General features: G+C 41.9%; 2 protein-coding genes across 7 annotated transcripts in view; one reads left to right on the top strand and one right to left on the bottom strand.

Annotated features, from left to right (window-relative positions):
• Positions 1 to 538: 538 nt before the first annotated feature.
• Positions 539 to 7,147, bottom strand: cssa27h6orf136 (chromosome ssa27 C6orf136 homolog). 3 transcript variants are annotated; one of them, XM_014177976.2, is made up of 7 exons: positions 6,924 to 7,147; positions 4,174 to 4,386; positions 3,300 to 4,034; positions 3,113 to 3,201; positions 2,759 to 2,959; positions 2,526 to 2,595; positions 539 to 2,382 (listed from the first exon to the last, which is right to left on the bottom strand). In XM_014177976.2, the coding sequence occupies exons 2-7, from the start codon at positions 4,270 to 4,272 to the stop codon at positions 2,239 to 2,241; spliced, it is 1,338 nt and encodes a 445-aa protein (XP_014033451.1). In that variant the 5' UTR covers positions 4,273 to 4,386; positions 6,924 to 7,147; the 3' UTR covers positions 539 to 2,238. The 3 variants fall into 3 exon arrangements, with proteins under 3 accessions (XP_014033451.1, XP_014033452.1, XP_014033453.1); XM_014177977.2 differs by having other exon boundaries at positions 7,020 to 7,123; XM_014177978.2 differs by lacking the exon at positions 6,924 to 7,147 and adding an exon at positions 6,591 to 6,886.
• Positions 7,148 to 7,485: 338 nt separating this feature from the next.
• abcf1 (ATP-binding cassette, sub-family F (GCN20), member 1) overlaps positions 7,486 to 20,432 on the top strand; it is a 31,417-nt gene continuing 18,470 nt past the window's right edge. For 2 of the 4 annotated variants that reach the window (XM_045709192.1, XM_045709191.1), the window contains exons 1-7: positions 7,486 to 7,744; positions 8,580 to 8,626; positions 8,741 to 8,818; positions 9,001 to 9,030; positions 16,518 to 16,635; positions 16,765 to 16,796; positions 16,929 to 17,003. In XM_045709192.1, coding sequence (XP_045565148.1) covers positions 7,672 to 7,744; positions 8,580 to 8,626; positions 8,741 to 8,818; positions 9,001 to 9,030; positions 16,518 to 16,635; positions 16,765 to 16,796; positions 16,929 to 17,003 — 453 coding nt within the window. In that variant the 5' untranslated portion in view covers positions 7,486 to 7,671. 4 annotated transcript variants of the gene reach the window in all.

Below are 20,432 nucleotides of genomic sequence, written 5' to 3'. Positions count from 1 at the left end.
ACTGTGTTTACAAGTAAAACAATGGTGAGTGTCATATTCAGCCTGGTGTAACCAGGCTATAGGATTACCTATTTACTTTCAAAATAGGATGTTAGAGGTTTGGATGTTAGGGGTGATTCATGTCATTGGTGAGATTTTGTGTATGACTACGGAGCTCAATGGTTGTTTATCAATAACTGCCATAATCAGGACCATGATAACGGTAAACCTTGATTATATGCCATTGTATTTTTTTCTAGAACCTGACTGTTGTAAAAAAAAGTTGAATTCTCTAACTTGAACGTTGCTGTGAAATAAACATTCAGTCAATATAGAAATGCTATCGGAAATTCCTCAACCACACTTCTGCACTGTAGAGCTAAATTTGTGAAATATAGGATTATTTTTTTTTTTAAACAATTGACTGACTGACCAGTCGGATCTTTCTGAAATGCGTAAATCTTGCTGATCTCTTTAAATAAGATTGAATTAGTCTGGCAGTGTTAAGGTGCAAATGTTTGGTAGGATGATATAGGAATCAGTCAAGCACAGCAGCAGGTACACACCAGTGATTTGTTTTATTCACACATACAGACAAAGCCAGGTTTCACACCAGATGTGGGTTATTGCAAATAAGTGAGAAATCCTAAAGTAGCAACACGGCACTAGATAAGAACGATTTAATTCGATCAGATTTTTTCTTTCGAAGTCATAGGTAACACTACTTGAAAGGGGTCGTAACACCTTTACAAGTGTTCCAGTATCATTCATGACTAATTTATTCAACAGGTGTTATATATGCCCCCTTCAAGTAAATGTTAGTATTAATGGTAGTGCTAGATCTAACACGTGGCATGCTGTCACCTAGTTTGAGAACACGTAGTCTGAAACACACTAACAATGATAGAGGAAGCTTGAGTTGCAGTCTTATGACACGTACAGATACTCATCCTACAATTATTACATTTTTTTGCTACTTATAACCATAAAAGTAAATAGTCATTCCAATAAAGAGTATTGTTCAGGTGCCACTTGTTAGCCATCAGAAAATAAAGTGTCAGTACCGAACTGGCAAATTCACATTTTTAGAAACCTGAATCATATGTCATGCAACTGTGTTAGTCTCAGTGTCAGGGACATGAACCCTGGTTGAGCTGAGGTCAGGTCCAACACTTACTGCAGGCCAGGCAGTCTGCAGCTGCCTCTCCTGTCCCTCACAGCCAGTTAGCCATCCAACAAGGACGGACCATAGCAGTTTAACCAGGGTAGGATGGGGTTGTTTGTGAAAGTTACGTCTCAACAATGAGGACATGAGACTTAATGCCCTTCAAAATAAGAGTTATGAGATTGACATGTACACTTCAAAATCGAAGTATTTTTGTGAAGTTCGTACAGGGACAGACAGACATCATGCATTCATATTAACATCCATGTGGAATAAAGCAACCTATTCAATGACTCCACTGGTACACTGAGATCATAGGGTCTATTAGGAAAAAGGCCTACATTGAATCATGGTGGGAGGCCATAGATAATAGCCAGGCCAACTGGCTATATAGAATGTGGTCTCGTCTCTCCATATAAAGACTCCTTGCCTCAATACGGGGTTCCTTGGGCTGTGTGAAAACTGTATTCAAAGGAAACCAGTGATAAACGTGTGCCCAGTTCCCGGGCACACTCAACTGCCCCATAGGCTGAGGGCACATTAAACACAAAATGACTGATTGATTGATTTCAATAACGATGAATCCATTTAACTTAAATGTTAATCCGGCATCAATTGTTTTTAAACAATGCTTTTAAAAAAAAGAAGCATTTAGCAGACACTTATGAGTAGCAGGCTATGTAGTGTGAGCGTATAGGCCCAGAAGGTTGTTCAACATCACACAAGCGCTGTGCAATCGTTTGTTTGTGCGTTAACAAGGAACTGACTCAAGGTATCGACTCGACTTACTGGATAAACTGAAGTCCTGGATTGCATATTAACTGGATTGCATATCAACTAAAGTAGTAGCTGCTATTCTATTGCTGTGTGAGTCCAGAGAGAGAACGGTTTTGGATAGTTTTGGAGGAGAAAATGTTTTGTTTTTTTTTACAATTTTTTATATTTATTTTCAGAGTAGGCATTGTACGGGTGAACAGGGATAAACTATTTTTTTTCTCAACAACACTGATTGCCTGTTTCCCCCTCTCTTCCCCTCTCCCCGTTACTTCTCTCATGGTACACACATGCTCGTTCCTCCAGACCCTCCATCTCTATCAATCTCGGCCTTGTCGGAGGGAGGAGAGCAGGAGGGGCAGGAGGTTGAGGGCTGGCCGGTGCTCCTGGACCCCCAGGGACACGAGGGCTCCCGCTAACAGAGTGGTCACCCCGGGCAGGATGGGTGGCTGGGCTTTCATCACCTGGAGGAAGACGGGAAAACAATACTCAGCAAGTTTGAGGTGATCAGTTTAGGCAAGGCACAGAACCTGAGGGTATTGCTTAGCTATTTGTAGGCATTTCTATTTCAGAGACAAAGGAGACTGAACACCACATGGCCACTGACTTTTTCCACTTTGTGACAATGTATGAGTCCATCATGGCCAAGGTAGAAGGTAGAGAACGCATCATATGACCTGTTGAAAGACAGTGTTTATTAGAGTATGAATGATCATAGAGAATTAACAGTGAAGAGGAACATTGACCAAAAACACTATCCGTTCCACACAATACCAAATCAAATCAATACATTTCTGTCTGAACATTGTGTAAAGTTAAATCCCAGTCAGGTTTCTGTACCTGTAGAGGTCAGTTTTGTCCTTGCGGTAGAATCTCAGCAGCAGAGAGAGGAAGGGCAGTCCTCTGACACTCCACCTGGCCTTGATGGTCCTGTCCTCTGGGTGCTTGGTCAGTTTCAGTACCTCTAACCGGGCCTCAGCATAGTAACAGAGACACAGCAGCCTCCACAGAGACAGGCTCAGCTGGTACAGAACTCTGCCCCTAGAGGATAGAGACAGTATAGCTGTATTATAATATAGACCTACTATGGGAGTTTATATGTGTGTAGTTACATATGTATAAATATCAGGGTTCGGGTCAATTCCATTTCAGTTCAGGAAGGAAACTGCTAAGTAGAGAGAAAGTAGCATTTACCTGGTCTTGGCATTTAGAATACAGTTGACGAACTCGATATCATTTGTGTACATGGTGTAGTCATGACTCTTCATAAAGAAAGTAGGAAGCTGCAAATCAAATAAATGATCATCAATACTAATAACTAAATAGCAGTGTATGCCATTAAACAGCCATCCCCTAACAAACCCCTCTTCCCCTCTCTTACCTCAATCCTCAGCTTTTCATACATCAATGCCAGTTTCTCCTCGTCCTCCCTCTCTCTGTCGCTGTGACCCCCCTCTACTGTCTTTCTCTCTGCATAGCTACTATACAGAGAGGTGTGGAGCAACAGTGACAACTCCTTCTCTAGTCCAATCATATGGCCCGATTTGTTCCCATAACCAGGCAACGGCTCCATCCCAGGACAGTGGAAGCAGTAGAACCTAGATCCATACATAAATGGAGCTGGACATCCTTCTGTCTCAAACAGGCTCCGGAATGATCCTCTCTCCCTCTTTTCTGTTTTTGTCTCTCCCTCGTTCATCATCGTCTTGGAACCTTCCACCTGAACCTTAGTCGTCCCAATACTGATGTCATCCTCTCGGCTCCCGTCCACCGTGGTCAAGGGGAAGAGGAACTCCATGGGCCTACTGAGTCCTCCCGGAGCCAGGAGTTCACCTAGTTTAATCTGCCCAAATAGAGGCACCTCCACCAGGGTGTGCTGGCCATCACACTCCCCAGGGCCAGGCTGCACCAGCACACACAGACTGACAGTCTCTTCCCAGTCCTCGTCCAGGTCCGGGGGACTCTGGCTGTGGGGTTGGCCCTGGCTGGCATGGTGGAAGGGGTGTGACAGGGCCAGATGCTTGATGTTCTGGTACCTCAGACTGTTGGGGGGAACCAGGGCCCATGATGCACTGCTGAGCGACCGGATCTGTCCACTCCACTGCACATCCAGCGCCTGCATATTCACGAGGCAAGTAAAGATTTTAAATAAGGTGCTCTTATATAGCCTGGTCCCAGATCTGTAACAGATCTGGATCCAGCCTTGCTCTCATTTAAATATGTAATGAATGTAGACCTGTCTGTCAAGACAATACCTGAGCAAGACTCCAGCACTGTTGCTTGACTGGTTGCCTGTTGCCATGGCTCCTCACACACCCCACCCACAAGGCGATGCCCCCTCTACAAGCAGCCATTCACAAACAGGGGGTATGTGTAACTCCAATCACCAGGGGCATTATTCCAAAGCAACCCCAAGGAAGGAACAGCTCTTTATCTTCTTGGTCCCCTCTCGATACCAAAAAAAAAATCTAGATGAAGAGAAGGGGTTAGGGTGGGCCGTTGAGGGTGAACAGTCATTTTTAGACCATCATCTCAATGATATGTCCATATGATCATATGGCCTGGTGCGTGCATGTGTAGGCTACTCAAGGAACAGTTGTGAGTTCATGTGTAGGATGCTAGGCTGTAAATCAAGACCTATATGACCTACACTACCAGTCAAAAGTTTTAGAACACCTACTCATTCAAGGGCTTTTCTTTATTTTTATTATTTTCTACATTGTAGAATAATAGTGAAGACATCAAAACTTTTAAATAACACATATGGAATCATGTAGTAACCAAAAAAAGTGTTAAACAAATCACAATATATTTTATATTTGAGGTTATTCAAATAGCCACCCTTTGCTTTGATGACAGCTTTGCACTCTTGGCATTCTCTCAACCAGCTTCATGAGGTAGTTACCTGGAATGCATTTCAATTAACAGGTGTGCCTTTTTAAAAGTTAATTTGTTTCCTTCTCAATGTGTTTGAGCCAATCAGTTGTGTTGTGGCAAGGTAGGGTGGGTATTCAGAGGATAGCTCTATTTGCTAAGACCAAGTCCATATTATGGCAAGAACAACTCAAATAAGCAAAGAGAAACGACAGTCCATCATTACTATAAGACATGAACATCAGTCAATATGGAAAATAACAGACACATCTCAACATCAACTGTTCAGAGGAGACGGTCGAATTGCTGCAGAAACCACTACTAAAGGACACCAATATGAAGAGTCCTGCTTGGGCCAAGAAACACGAGCAATGGACATTAGACCGGTGGAAATTTGTCCTTTGGTCTGGAGTCCAAATTGGAGATTTTTGGTTCCAACCGCTGTGTCTTTTTGAGATGCTGTGTGGGTGAACGGATGATCTCCGCATGTGTGGTTCCCACCATAAAGAATGGAGGTAGTGTTATGGTGTGGGGGTGCTTCGCTGGTGACACTGTCTGGGATTTATTTAGAATTCAAGGCACACTTAACCAGCATGACTACCATAGCATTCTGCAGCAATACACCATCCCATCTGGTTTGGGCATAGCAGGACTATCATTTGTTTTTCAACAGGTCAATGACCCAACACACCTCCAGGCTGTGTAAAGGCTATTTTACCAAGGAAAGTGATGGAATGCTGCATTAGATGACATGGCCTCCACAATCCCCAGACCTCAACCAAAGTGAGATGGTTTGGGATGAGTCGGACCGCAGAGTGAAGGAAACGCAGCCAACAAGCGCCCAGCATATGTGGGAACTCCTTCAAGACATGTTGGAAAGCTCATTCCAGGTGAAGCTGGTTGAGAATGCCAAGAGTGTGCAAATCTATCATCAAGGCAAAGGGTGACTATTTGAAGAATCTCAAATATAAAATATACTTTTTTGGTTACTACATGATTCCATATGTGCCATTTCATAGTTTTGATGTCTTCACAATTATTCGACAATGTAGAAAATAGTAAAAATAAAGAAAAACCCTTGAATGAGTAGGTGTTCTAAAACTTTTGACCGGTAGTGTATATACTACCATCATTCGCTGCCTATACCATGACAAAGGACAGATCTGGCAGCCATGAAATGTCAGACAGAATTTGTGAAAGTGAAAACAAACCCCCCAAATTCTATTGAGACAATATTGTCATATGGAAGAAAACTTCAATGAGGTGGTAATGATTCAAGACATTTTCAAATGTACACTTCAGATTCAGTTTTTGACTATTCAACTTCTAACTGAATGAAGAAAGTAACACAACAAACACTGTCTTGTGAGTGTAGGAGCAACAGATTTGAAGCATGTCAGCCCTCCTTTTCTTTGACCCTACTTAAACTCTTTTGGAGCGCGAAAAAGCTATGCCAGTAGCATATGACAGTGAGTGGTGTAAACAGCAAACCACAAGATCATAATTGCTACTCAGACGTCTTGCCCTTCCAATAAGCCACTGTAATTTGCTACATTTGAACTCGACAACCACCTATAACTAGGAGCGAATATCGTTTTGTTTTTTCTACAACTTTAGAACCGTGATCTTGATACATATACCGTAAGCAGTCTCTGCAGTGTACTGTTAACCGTGTCAACATTTGTTGATTTCTTGTCCTAAGGTTACACAACCGATATTCACTAATGATTACAGAGACAGAATACACTAAGCACAGTTCCTTCTCGTAGTTTCAATGATATACAATACTATGACGTACCCTTTCCCATTTGAGACTAATAACATGAGCTCGAGCTGATTTCCAACCGTTGGTAACCCTGTGGAATTGGTTGGTTTGAGTGACAACCTTGTAGGCACGACCAGAAACAAAATTAACCATACTTCAACTTTGAAGTTGATATGTATGGAAATACATTAATTGATTTATGAATATAGGGACCCCTCAATCTAGTTAGAAAATACAAGCTAACGTTAGCTCACTACCTAGTTAGTTGATATGCGAGTAGTTAGATCACCATTGTTATTTTAACACACTCCCGTGATTAGCATATTGGGTTCGCTAACGTTAGCTATCTAAGAGTAGCATGCATACCTGCTGTGTCAGAAGCGAATTGGATCGAAACTGCGATTAGTCAGTTTAGCAATGACCAGATAGTAAGACAATAATCCTCAAAGTCAGGTGTTTTACTTTGATATCCCACGTAATGTTTCGAAATGGGAAGTTATCAAGCGTTACACAAATGTCATTCCATCTCTCAATGTCCTTGTCCAGCAGCAGCCTCACGCTAGCGTAGGAACGTTTCTAGAAGAAAAAAACGGCCATACGTCATACACCTGCGTAGCGCTGATTGGTGGAAAATGTGCATTTCATTAGATGCAGATATATATATATATATATATATATAGATATGGATTTTACTACTGTTTTATATAAATTGAAATCTGCTGTACATTTGTTTTGTAGGTCTTTTTCTTGACTACCTTTTTAATGAAACTTTCAAGCCATAAAGAAAATATATAATTCTGTAAGACCTATCCTATGCATGCAACAAATTATTTCACTATTAAAAGCCTTTTTGCTCGCAAGCGATTACAATTCTTGGACAAACCTACCAGTGGCGCTGTGAAATATTGCTTTACTCGTTATTCACACGTCAACCGGCGACTGAAACTCAGTGGTGCTGTCGCTACGTCATCGAACGGAAAAATCTCAAACCGCATGTGTTGTGATAAAACACTTGCTCTTCTCTGACAGCCACTCTTACCACCGGTTTCAAGTAACAAAATTAAGACAAAGTCGTTGGTTTTCTGTTAATATCCGTATAAATAAATAGCAGAAAATGCCCAAGAAAGCGAAAGAAGACGCAGAATGGGAAGGAGAAGAGGGAGCAGTAGCACCATCAGCGGTGGCAGGTATCTAATTGCTGCCAGCAACTAAGCTAATGGTTACAACTGAGTCTTCCAGGCGTTGCAATAGACTGTTAGCTAAGATAAAACGTTGTTAACTAGCTAATGTGCCTTAGTCAGTGATCTTTGATTAACAAGAAACTGTCATGCGATATGGAGTATTTTGACAACATAGTGTGACATTAGTGATGGTTAACTAGCTAGCTGGAAGCTACGTTAGTTAACAGCTTGCTATCAATACTATGAAAATGATGCAGTGCCATATTTTTTTTATTTTAACTAGGCAAGTCAGTTAAGAACAAAGTCTTATTTACAATGACGGCCTACCAAAAGGCAAAAGACCTCCTGCGGGCTGGGATTAAAAATAAAACAAATTAAATAAAAACAGGACAAAACACATCACGACAAGAGAGACAACACTACATAAAGAGAGACCTAAGACGACAACACAGCATGGTAGCAACACAACATGCCATGTAAATGTGTCAGACAAATGATTCCTTGTAATCTGAAAGTCAAGTAGAGACAACTCGACAATTAAAATAGTGACGGGTCGTTTGAGGAAGAGTAATAAACTCGGGGTCGTAGCTAGTTATTAATTTATCATTCAAGTCATGAAGGCTAGCTAGTTAGATCGCTAGGTCATAGCTAGTATGCATTGTTTGAAGAACTGCTGTGTTGCCAAAAGTCATTCTGAAAATGTGCCACCCTACGCTCCCCTTGTAAAAGGCGTTGCCTCCCCTCTGGCTCATTTGGCCACTCTCTTTTGTTATTCAGTGGATCCATATGTTGATGACCAACTTGCTCATCTTTCTACCTACATTTTATCTCCCCTCTACAGAAAAATCAGTAAAGAAAGGAAAGAAGGATAAGAAGGGGAAGAAGAGTGTGAGTAGTTATACCTCTTGTGTATATTTTGAGCTAATTGAATGTGGCGGGAAAGAAAATGTAATCATCAATGTGAACATTTTAATAAAATGTTTAAACATTGTTCTCACACAGTTCTTTGATGAGTTGGCCACAGATAACAAAACTGAGAAGGAGGATGAACCTGTGCTGAAAGAGACTCAAGGAAAGCAGGTAATTCTATTCCTTAACTACTACAGAGATATCATATAGGCTATTTTCTGGTGGATTAATGCTTTTTGCAATACTGTATCAATAACACAGTCTCCTGGGATATATTGACATGAATAAATCTACCTTTTGCATAATTGTTTTTTTTTTCTTCCCCCTTCCCACCCAATTTGCTCTCTTGAAAGACAGTAGATGAGCTTGAAGCGTTTGGGGAGGTTGGTTATATGTAGCCACTACTAGCCAGAGTGGTAGCTAGCTTGCCGTGTCGAATCTACAATGCATAGAGAACCATGATATATACAGTGCATTCGGGAAGTATTCAGACCCCTTGACTTTTTTCCACATTTTGTTACAGCCTTATTCTAAAATTGATTAGTGTTCCCCCCCTATTCTATTTATTTTTTATTTATTTAACTAGGCAAGTCAGTTAAGAACTAATTCTTATTTACAATGACGGCCTACCAAAAGGCCTCCTGTGGGGACGGGGGCCTGGGATTAAAAAGAAATGCAATATAAATAAAGGATAAAACACACATCACAACAAGAGAGACACAACACTACCTAAAGAGAGACCTAAGACAATAACAACAAGACAGCAACACATGACAACATAGCATGGTAGCAACACAACATGGTAGCAGCACAAAACATGGTACAAACATTATTGGGCAAAGTCAACAGCACAAAGGTCAAGAAGGTAGAGACAACAATACATCATACAAAGCAGCCACAACTGTCAGTAAGGGTGTCCATGATTGAGTGTTTGAATGAAGAGATTGAGATAAAACTGTCCAGTTTGAGTGTTGGTTGCTGCTCGTTCCAGTCGCGAGCTGCAGCGAACTGAAAAGAGGATCGACCCAGGAATGTGTGTGCCCATCAATCTACACACAATACCCCATAATGACAAAGCAAAAACAGGTTTAGACATTTTTGCAAATTGATTAAAAATAAACTGAAATATTCCATTTACATAAGTATTCAGACTGTTTACTCAGTACTTTGTTGAAGCACCTTTGGCAGTGATTACAGCCTCGAGTCTTCTTGGGTATGACGCTACAAGCTTGGCACACTTGTGTTTGGAGAGTTTTTCCCAATCTTCTCTGCAGATCCTCTCAAGCTCTGTTAGGTTGGAAGGGGAGGGTCGTTACACAGCTATTTTCAGGTCTCTCCAGAGATGTTCGATCGGGTTCAAGTCCGGTCCCTGGCTGGGCCACTCAAGGACATTCAGAGACTTGTCCCAAAGCCACTCCTGCATTGTCTTGCCTGTGTGCTTAGGGTCGTTGTGCTGTTGAAAGGTGAACCTTCACCCCAGTCTGAGGTCCTGAGCACTATGGAGCAGGTTCTTTTTTTGTAAATTCTTTATTTAAATATTTTTTTCCCCCGTAGTATCAAATTGGTTGTTAGTCTTGTCCCATTGCGGCAACTCCCACATGGACTCAGAAGAGGCAAATGTCGAGAGCCGTGCGTCCTCCGAAACACAAGCCGCACTGCTTCTTAACACAATGCCGCTTAACCCGTAAGCCAGCCACACCAATGTGTCGGAGGAAACACCGTACACCTGGCGAACGTGTAAGCATGCACTGCGCCCGGCCCGCCACAGGAGTCGCTAGTGTGCGATGGGACAAGAACATCCCTGCCGACCAAACCCTCCCCTAACCCGGACGACACTGGGCCAATTGTGCGCCACCCCATGGGTCTCCCGGTCGTGGCTGGCTGTGACAGCCTCGACTCAAACCCAGAATCTCTAGTGGCACAGCTAGCACTGCGATGCAGTGTCTTAGACCACTGCACCATTTGGGAGGCCCCGGAGCAGGTTTTCATCAAGGATCTCTCTGTACTTTGTGCTGTCATGTGGCTGTCGTGCCTTTTACTGAGTGGCTGGCCACTCTACCGTAAAGCCCTGATTGGTGGAGTGCTGCAGAGAGATGGTTGTCCTTCTGGAATTTTCTCCCATCTCCACAGAGGAACTCTGGAGCTCTGTCAAGAGTGACCATCGGGTTCTTGGTCACCTCCCTGACCAAGGCCGTTCTCCCCCGATTGCTCAGTTTGGCCGGGCAGCCAGCTCTAGGAAGAGTCTTGGTGGTTCCAAACTTCTTCCATTTAAGAATGATGGAAGCCACTGTATTCTTGGGGACCTTCAATGCTGCAGACATTTTTTTGGTACCCTTCCCCAGATCTGTGCCTCGACACAATCCTGTCTCGGATCTCTATGGACAATTCCTTCGACCCCATGCCTTAGTTTTTGCTCTGACATGCACTGTCAACTGTGGGAGCTTTTATATAGACAGGTGTGTGCCTTTCCAAATCATGTCCAATCAATTTAATTTACCACAGGTGGATGCCAATCAAGTTGTAGAAACATCTCAAGGATGGTCAATGGAAACAGGATGGACCTGAGCTCAATTTTAAGTCTCATAGGAAAGGGTCTGAATACTTATGTAAATAAGATTTTGTTTTTTATAAATGTGCAAACATTTCTAAATGCCTGTTTTTGCTTGGTCATTATGGGGTATTGTGTGTAGATTGATGAGGGAAAACTTTTATTTAATCCATTTCAGAATAAGGCTTTAAGTCACAATGTGGAAAAAGTAAAGGGGTCTGAATTAGAGGTTGACTGATTATGATTTTTCAGCGCCGATACCGATTATTGGAGGACCAAAAAAAAGCCAATATTTATTTGTAATAATGACAATTACAACAATACTGAATGAACACTTTTATTTTAACTTCTATGGGCTAGTCAACAGCCAGTGGAATCATGTGGCGCGAAATACAAATACCTCAAATGCTATAACTTCAATTTCTCAAACATATGACTATTTTACACCATTTTAAAGACAAGACTCTCGTTAATCTAACCACATTGTCCGATTTCAAAAAGGCTTTACAGCGAAAGCAAAACATTAGATTATGTCAGGAGAGTACCCTGCCAAAAATAATCACACAGCCATTTTCAAAGCAAGCATATATGTCACAAAAACCAAAACCACAGCTAAATGCAGCACTAACCTTTGATCTTCATCAGATGACACTCCTAGGACATTATGTTATACAATACATGCATGTTTTGTTCAATCAAGTTCATATTTATATAAAAAAAACAGCTTTTTACATTTAGCATGTGATGTTCAGAACTAGCATACCCACCGCAAACTTCCGGTGAATTTACTAAATTACTCAGGATAAACGTTGACAAAATACATAATTATTTTAAGAATTATAGTTACAGAACTCCTTTATGCAAACGCTATGTCAGATTTTAAAATAGCTTTTCGGCGAAAGCACATTTTGCAATATTCTGAGTACATAGCTCGGCCATCACAGGCTAGCTAATTTGACACCCACCAAGTTTGGCGCTCACTAAAGTCAGAATTACTATTAGAAAAATTGGATTACCTTTGCTGTTCTTCGTCAGAATGCAATCCCAGGACTTCTACTTCAACAACAAATGTTTTGGTTCCAAATGATCCATAGTTATATCCAAATACATCCAAATACCTCCAAATACCAAATACCTTTGTTCGTGCGTTCAGGTCACTATCCGAAGGGTAACGCGCGAGCGCATTTCGTGACAAAAAATGTCAAAATATTCCATTACCGTACTTAGAAGCATGTCAAACGCTGTTTAAAATCAATTTTTATGCTATTTTTCTCTTTAAATAGCGATAATATTCCAACCGGGCAACGTTGTATTCATTCAAAGGCTGAAAGAAAAAAAATTGAGAAGTCTCGTGAACGCTCATCTCAGTCTCACTGTCCCCAGGCTGACCACTCACAAACAGAGCTGCTGTACTTTGCCCAGAGACAGCAGACACCCCATTCCACTTTCTGGTGGCTTTAGAGAGCCAATGGAAGCCTTAGAAAGTGTCACGTTACAGCACAGATGCTGTATTTTCGATAGATGCAACAGAAGGACATCAAATTGTCAGACAGGGCACTTCCTGTATGGAATCTTCTCAGGTTTTGGCCTGCCATATGAGTTCTGTTATACTCAGACACCATTCAAACAGTTTTAGAAACGTTAATGTTTTCTATCCAAATCTACTAATTATATGCATATTCTCGTTTCTGGGCAAGAGTAGTAACCAGTTTAAATCAGGTACGTTTTTTATCCGGCTGTGAAAATACTGCCCCCTAGCCCCAACAGGTTAACTTAATATAATACATCAATAAAATCAATTTAGCCTCAAATAAATAATGAAACATGTTCAATTTGGTTTAAATAATGCAAGAACAAAGTGTTGGAGAAGAAAGTAAAAGTGCAATATGTGCCATGTATAAAAGCAAACGTTTAAGTTCCTTGCTCAGAACATGAGAACATATGAGTCTTCAATATTCCCAGGTAAGAAGTTTTAGGTTGTAGTTATTATAGGACTATTTCTCTCTACCATTTGTATTTCATATACCTTTGACTATTGGATGTTCTTATAGGCACTTTAGTATTGCCAGTGTAACAGTATAGCTTCCGTCCCTCTCCTCGCTCCTACCTGGGCTCGAACCAGGAACACATAAAAAATAGCCACCCTCGAAGATTCATTATCCATTGCTTGACAAATGCCGCGGCCCTTGCAGAGCAAGGGGAACAACTACTTCAAGGTCTCAGAGCTAGTGCCGTCACCGATTTGAAACGCTATTAGCTCGCACCCCGCTAACTAGCTAGCCATTTCACATCGGTTACACCAGCCTAATCTCGGGAGTTAGGCTTGAAGTCATAAATGCTTGAAGCACAACGAAGAGCTGCTGGCAAATGCAGGAAAGTGCTGTTTGAATGAATGCTTACGAGCCTGCTGCTGCCTAGTCAGAGCATGAATGCTTACGAGCCTGCTCAGTCAGACTGCTCTATCAAATCATAGACTTAATTATAACATAACACACAGGAATACGAGCCTTATATAATTAATATGGTCAAATCCAGAAACGATCATTTCGAAAACAAAACGTTTATTCTTTCAGTGAAATACGGAAACGTTCAGGATTTTATCTGACGGGTGGCATCCCTAAGTCTAAATATTGCTGTTACATTGTACAACCTTCAATGTTATGTCATAATTATGTACAATTCTGGCAAATTAATTACGGTCTTTGATAGGAATAAATGGTCTTCACACAGTTTGCAACGAGCCAGGCGACCCAAACTGCTGCATATACCCTGACTGCTTGCACAGAACGCAAGAGAAGTGACACAATTTCCCTAGTTAAAAGAAAGTCATGTTAGCAGGCAATATTTACTAAATATGCAGGTTTAAAAATATATACTTTGTATTGATTTTTAAAGAAAGGATGTTTATGGTTAGGTACACATTGGTGCAACGACAGTGCTTTTTTTCGCGAATGCGCTTGTTAAATCATCACCCGTTTGGAGAAGTAGGCTGTGATTCAATGAGAAATTAACAGGCACCGCATCGATTATATGCAACGCAGGACACGCTAGATAAACTAGTAATATCAACCATGTGTAGTTAACTAGTGATTATGCTAAGATTGATTGTTTTTATAAGATAAGTTTAATGCTAGCTAGCAATTTACCTTGGCTTCTTGCTGCACTTGCGTAACAGGTAGTCAGCCTGCCACGCAGGCTCCTCGTGGAGTGCAATGTAAGGCAGGTGGTTAGAGCGTTGGACTAGTAACCGGAAGGTTGCAAGATCGAATCCCCGAGCTGACAAGGTAAAAATCTGTCATTCTGCCCCTGAACAAGGCAGTTAACCCACTGTTCCTAGGCCGTCATTGAAAATAAGAACGTGTTCTTAACTGACTTGCCTAGTTAAATAAAGGTTTAAAAAAAAAAATATATATATATATATATATATATATATATATATATATAATTTCAATCGGCATTTTTGGACACCGATTGTGGCCGATTTAAAAAATAATAATAACAAAAAAATTACAAATATTTTCTTTTTTTATTGTTATGAAAACTTGAAATCGGCCCTAATTAATCGGCCATTCCGATTAAATGGTTGACCTCTAGTCTGAATACTTTATGAATGTGCTGTGTGTGTATATATATACAGTGGCAAGAAAGAAAATACCTGCATTTCTGCATAAATTGGTAATAAATTTAGATATTCATCTAAGTCACAACAATAGACAAACACAGTCTGCTTAAACTAATAATTCACAAATTATACGTTTTCATGTCTTTATTGAACATAATGTGTAGACATTCACAGTGCAGGGTGGAAGAAGTATGTGAACCCTTGGATTTAATAACAGTTTGACCCTTTTGCAGCAATTACCTCAACCAAACGTTTTCTGTAGTTGTGGATCAGACCTGCACAACGGTCAGGAGGAATTTTGGACCGTTCCTCTTTTAAAAAACTGTTTCAGTTCAGCAATATTCTTGGGATGTTTGGTGTGAACCGCTCTCTTGAGGTCATTCCACAGCATCTCAATTGGGGTTGAGGTCAGGACTCTGACTGGTCCACTCCAGAAGGCATATTTTCTTCTGTTGAAGCCATTCTGTTGCTGATTTACTTCTGTGTTTTGGATCGTTGTCCTGTTGCATCACCCAACTTCTGTTGAGCTTCAATTGGCGGACAGATAGCATTACATTCTCCTGCAAAATGTCTTGATAAACTTGGTAATTCATTTTTCCGTCGATGATAGCAAGTTGTCCAGGCCCTAAGGCAGCAAAGCAGCCCCAAACCATGATGCTCCATCCACCATACTTTACAGTTGGGATGAGGTTTTGATGTTGGTGTGCTGTGCTTTTTTTTTCTCCACACATAGTGTTGTGTGTACCTTCCAAACAACTCAACTTTAGTTTCATCTGTCCACCGAATATTTTGCCAGTAGCGCTGTGGAACATCCAGGTGCACTTTTGCAAACTTCAGACGTGCAGCAAGGTTTTTTTTGGACAGTAGTGGCTTCTTTCGTGGTGTCCTCCCATGAACACCATTCTTGTTTAGTGTTTTATGTATCGTACACTCGTCAACAGAGATGTTAGCATGTTCCAGATATTTCTGCAAGACTTCAGCAGACACACTAGGATTTTTCTTAACCTCATTGAGTATTCTGCGCTGTGCTCTTGCAGTCATCTTTGCAGGACGGCCATTCCTAGGGAGAGTAGCAACAGTGCTGAACTTTCTCCATTTATAGACAATTGGTCTTACCGTGGACTGATGAACATCAAGGCTTTTAGAGATACTTTTGTAACCCTTTCCAGCTTTATGCAAGTCAACAACTATTAAACTTAGGTCTTCTGAGATCTCTTTTGTTCGAGTCATTGTTCACATCAGGCAATGATTCTTGTGAATAGCAAACTCAAATTTGGTGTGTTTTTTTTATAGGGCAAGGCAGCTCTAACCAACATCTCCAATCTTGTCTTATTGATTGTACTCCAGGTTAGCTGACTCCTGACTCCAATTAGCTTTTGGAGTCATTAGCCTAGGGGTTCACATACTTTTTCCAACCTACACTGTGAATGTTTAAATGATGTATTCAATATAGACAAGAAATCAAAATATTTGTGTGTTGTTAATGTAAGCACACTGTTTGTCAATTGTTGTGACTTAAGATGAAGATCAGATCAAATGTGATGACCAATTTATGCATTTACTTTTTCATGTATGTATATGTGAGATATATATATATAATTGTGATATGTATCGTGTGGTCCCTCCCTGCTAATACCTAGCCCAAGTAGTATCATGTGAACCATAATGCCTGTCTAAATCGATTTTGCTATCGGTCTCAGAAGAAAAAGAAAGACCGGCGGAAAGGTAGAAGTGGCGAGGGAGACGATGATGACGAGGATATGATGGAGAAACTGAAGAAGCTGTCAGTGCAAGCCAGCGAGGACGAGGAAGAGGAAGGTAAGTTGACTGCCTAGTCTGTCAAACAAATGTCTAAATTTCAAGCTGGAAATGTTCAGTGTTGATAGCCTAGCTAGCCTTTCATCAACTTTGCTCACTCTCTCTTGCTCGCTCTCTTTCTCATCCCAGTTTCGGCCCCTGGAAAAGGCAAGGGAAATAAGGTGAGCATGTTGTGCGTGCATCAGTCTTGATCACTATATCAGCCGTCTTTACAGTCTTGATCACTCCGTTCTATTACATTTTGGGGGTAGAATACACTATAATCCACTTTTAAATTGTATTTGTTGTCTCAGGGTGGGAACATCTTTGCAGCTCTCAGTCAGGGAGACAGTGATGATGATGGTGATGATGAGAGACTGATGAATAAGGTGCGTGGGGTCTTATGTTTGTGTGTCGTGTTCTAAATCTGAATGTGGATTCTATTGATACTAACCTAGTGTTTTAGAGGTCCAGGGAGCTCTAAGAAAGTGTTTGTGTTGGTGTTTACTATTTCATCCACCCCATTTCATCCCACCCCACTTCGTACTGTTCCTTTTCTATCACACTCACAATAATAGCTACACATGTTCAAATCAAAGTTTATTTGTCACGTGCGCCGAATACAACAGGTGTAGACCTTGCAGTGAAACGCTTACTTACAGGCTCTAACCAATAGTGCAAAAAAGGTATTGGGTGAGTCTAGGGTTTCTATCCTCCTGATTCCTGCTTACAGGCAAAAATTAAAGCAGGAAATACCAGTGACTCGGTCTATAAAAAAAGTGGTCAGATGAAGCAGATGCTAAACTACAGGACTGTTTTGCTATCACAGACTGGAACATGTTCCGGGATTCTTCCGATGGCATTGAGGAGTACACCACATCAGTCACTGGCTTTATCAATATGTGCATCGAGGACGTCGTCCCCACAGTGACTGTACGTACATACCCCAACCAGAAGCTATGAATTACAGGCAACATTCGCACTGAGCTAAACGGTAGAGCTGCCGCTTTCAAGGTGCAGGACTCTAACCCGGAAGCTTACAAGAAATCCTGCTATGCCCTGCGATGAACCATCAAACGGGCAAACCGTCAATACAGGGCTAAGATTGAATCATACTACACCGGCTCAGACGCTCGTCTTATGTGGTACGGCTTGCAAACTATTACAGACTACAAAGGGAAGCACAGCCGCGAGCTGCCCAGTGACACGAGCCTACCAGATGAGCTATATCACTTCTATGCTCGCTTCGAGGCAAGCAACACTGAGGCATGCATGAGAGCATCAGCTGTTCCAGGCGACTGTGTGATAACGCTCTCCGTAGCCGACGTGAGTAATACCTTTAAACAGGTCAACATACACAAGGCTGCGGGGCCAGACGGTTTACCAGGACGTGTGCTCCGGGCATGTGCTGACCAACTGGCAGGTGTCTTCACTGACATTTTCAACATGTCCCTGTCTGAGTCTGTAATACCAACATGTTTCAAGCAGACCACCATAGTCCCTGTCCCCAAGAACACAAAGGCAACCTGCCTAAATGACTACAGACCCGTAGCACTCACGTCTGTAGCCATGAAGTGCTTTGAAAGGTTGGTAATGGCTCACATCAACACCATTATCCCAGAAACCCTAGACCCACTCCAATTTGCACTGCGCCCAAACAGATCCACAGATGATGCAATCTCTATTGCACTCCACACTGCCCTTTCCCACCTGGACAAAAGGAACACCTATGTGAGAATGTTATTCATTGACTACAGCTCAGCGTTCAACACCATAGTACCCTCAAAGCTCATCACTAAGCTAAGGATCCTGGGACTAAACACCTCCCTCTGCAACTGAATCCTGGACTTCCTGACGGGCTGCCCCCAGGTGGTGAGGGTAGGTAGCAACACATCTGCCACGCTGATCCTCAACACTGGAGCTCCCCAGGGGTGCGTGCTCAGTCCCCTCCTGTACTCCCTGTTCACCCTCGACTGCATGGCCAGGCACGACTCCAACACCATCATTAAGTTTGCAGACGACATAACAGTGGTAGGCCTGATCACTGACAACGACGAGACAGCCTATAGGGAGGAAGTCAGAGACCTGGCTGGGTGGTGCCAGAATAACAACCTATGCCTCAACGTAACCAAGACTAAGGAGATTTATTATGGATTACAGGAAAAGGAGGGCCGAGCACGCCCCCATTCTCATCGACGGGCCTGTAGTGGAGCAGGTTGAGAGCTTCAAGTTCCTTGGTGTCCACATCAACAACAAACTAGAATGGTCCAAACACACCAAGACAGTTGTGAAGAGGGCATGACAAAGCCTATTCCCCCTCAGGAAACTAAAAAGATTTGGCATGGGTCCTGAGATCCTCAAAAGGTTCTACAGCTGTAACATCGAGAGCATCCTGACTGGTTGCATCACTGCCTGGTACGGCAACTGCTCGGCCTCTGACCACAAGGCACTACAGAGGGTAGTGCGTACGGCCCAGTACATCACTGGGGCTAAGCTGCCTGCCATCCAGGACCTCTACACCAGGCGGTGTCAGAGGAAGGCCCTAAAAATTGTCAGACCCCAGTCATAGACTGTTTTCTCTACTACCCCATGGCAAGCGGTACCGGAGTGCCAAGTCTAGGACAAAAAGGTTTCTCAACAGTTTTTACCCCCAAGCCATAAGACTCCTGAACAGGTAATCAAATGGATACCCGGACTATTTGCATTGTGTTATTTGACCACTTTAGTTGTGATACAAACCTTATCAAAACATATAGGGCTATGGGCTAGGCTACATGATGTGTGAGACTATGATTAGAAAAAGTCACCAAAAAATGTGTGTCGTTTCTTGCTTTACTGCCCATGCTAGGCATCATTGACAAGTGGTAGTGCATCATTGACAAGTGGTAGTGCATCATTGACAAGTGGTAGTGCATCATTGACAAGTGGTAGTGCATCATTGACAAGTGGTAGTGCATCATTGACAAGTGGTAATGTCACCCATCAGACTATTCTTTATTTAATCTTGTCTTCAGATATTCTAAATAATGTGTGAAATTAGTTTTGATATAGGATGGACCATTATCATGCACCTGTCGGAACAGGGGCAGGGGAAATAAATTGAGAAATATAGTAGGCATAACCTATAGGAAGCTCATCCTCTTTAATTGAGGCCATCAACTCTGTTTTCTCACGCAATTGCATAGCCCATGGAATTGTTTCGCAACATGAGCTCATGGGCCCTCATGAAGTGTTTGATTTGATTTTTTCGATTATATATTTCTTTTTTTTCACCTTTATTTAACCAGGTAGGATAGTTGAGAACAAGTTCTCATTTACATCAGCGATCTGGCCAAGATAAAGCAAAGCAGTGCGACACAAACAACAACACAGAGTTACACATGGAATTGACTGTACGCTTGTTTATAACACATTAGAAAAAAATTAAGTCTATATACAGTGTGTGCTTATGGCGTGAGGAGGTAAGACAATAAATAGGCCATAGTAGCAAAGTAATTACAATTTAGCAAATTAACACTGGAGTGATAAATGTGCAGATGATGTGCAAGTAGAAATACTGGTGTGCAAAAGAGCAGAAAAGTAAATACAAATTATGGGGATGAGGTAGGTAGATTGGATGGGCTGTTTACAGATGGGCTATGTACAGCTGCAGCGATTTGGTTAGATGCTCAGATAGCTGATGTTTAAAGTTAGTGAGGGAAATATAAGACCCTAGCTTCAGTGATTTTTGCAATTCGTTCCAGTCATTGGCAGCAGAGAACTGGAAGGAAAGGCGGCCAAATCAGGTGTTGGCTTTGGGGATGACCAGTGAGATTTAC

This window comes from Salmo salar, chromosome ssa27 (assembly GCF_905237065.1).
Source record: "Salmo salar chromosome ssa27, Ssal_v3.1, whole genome shotgun sequence".
Taxonomy (NCBI): domain Eukaryota; kingdom Metazoa; phylum Chordata; class Actinopteri; order Salmoniformes; family Salmonidae; genus Salmo; species Salmo salar.
Note: the sequence above shows the minus strand (reverse complement) of the source record. Positions and strands in the feature narration are given on the sequence as shown.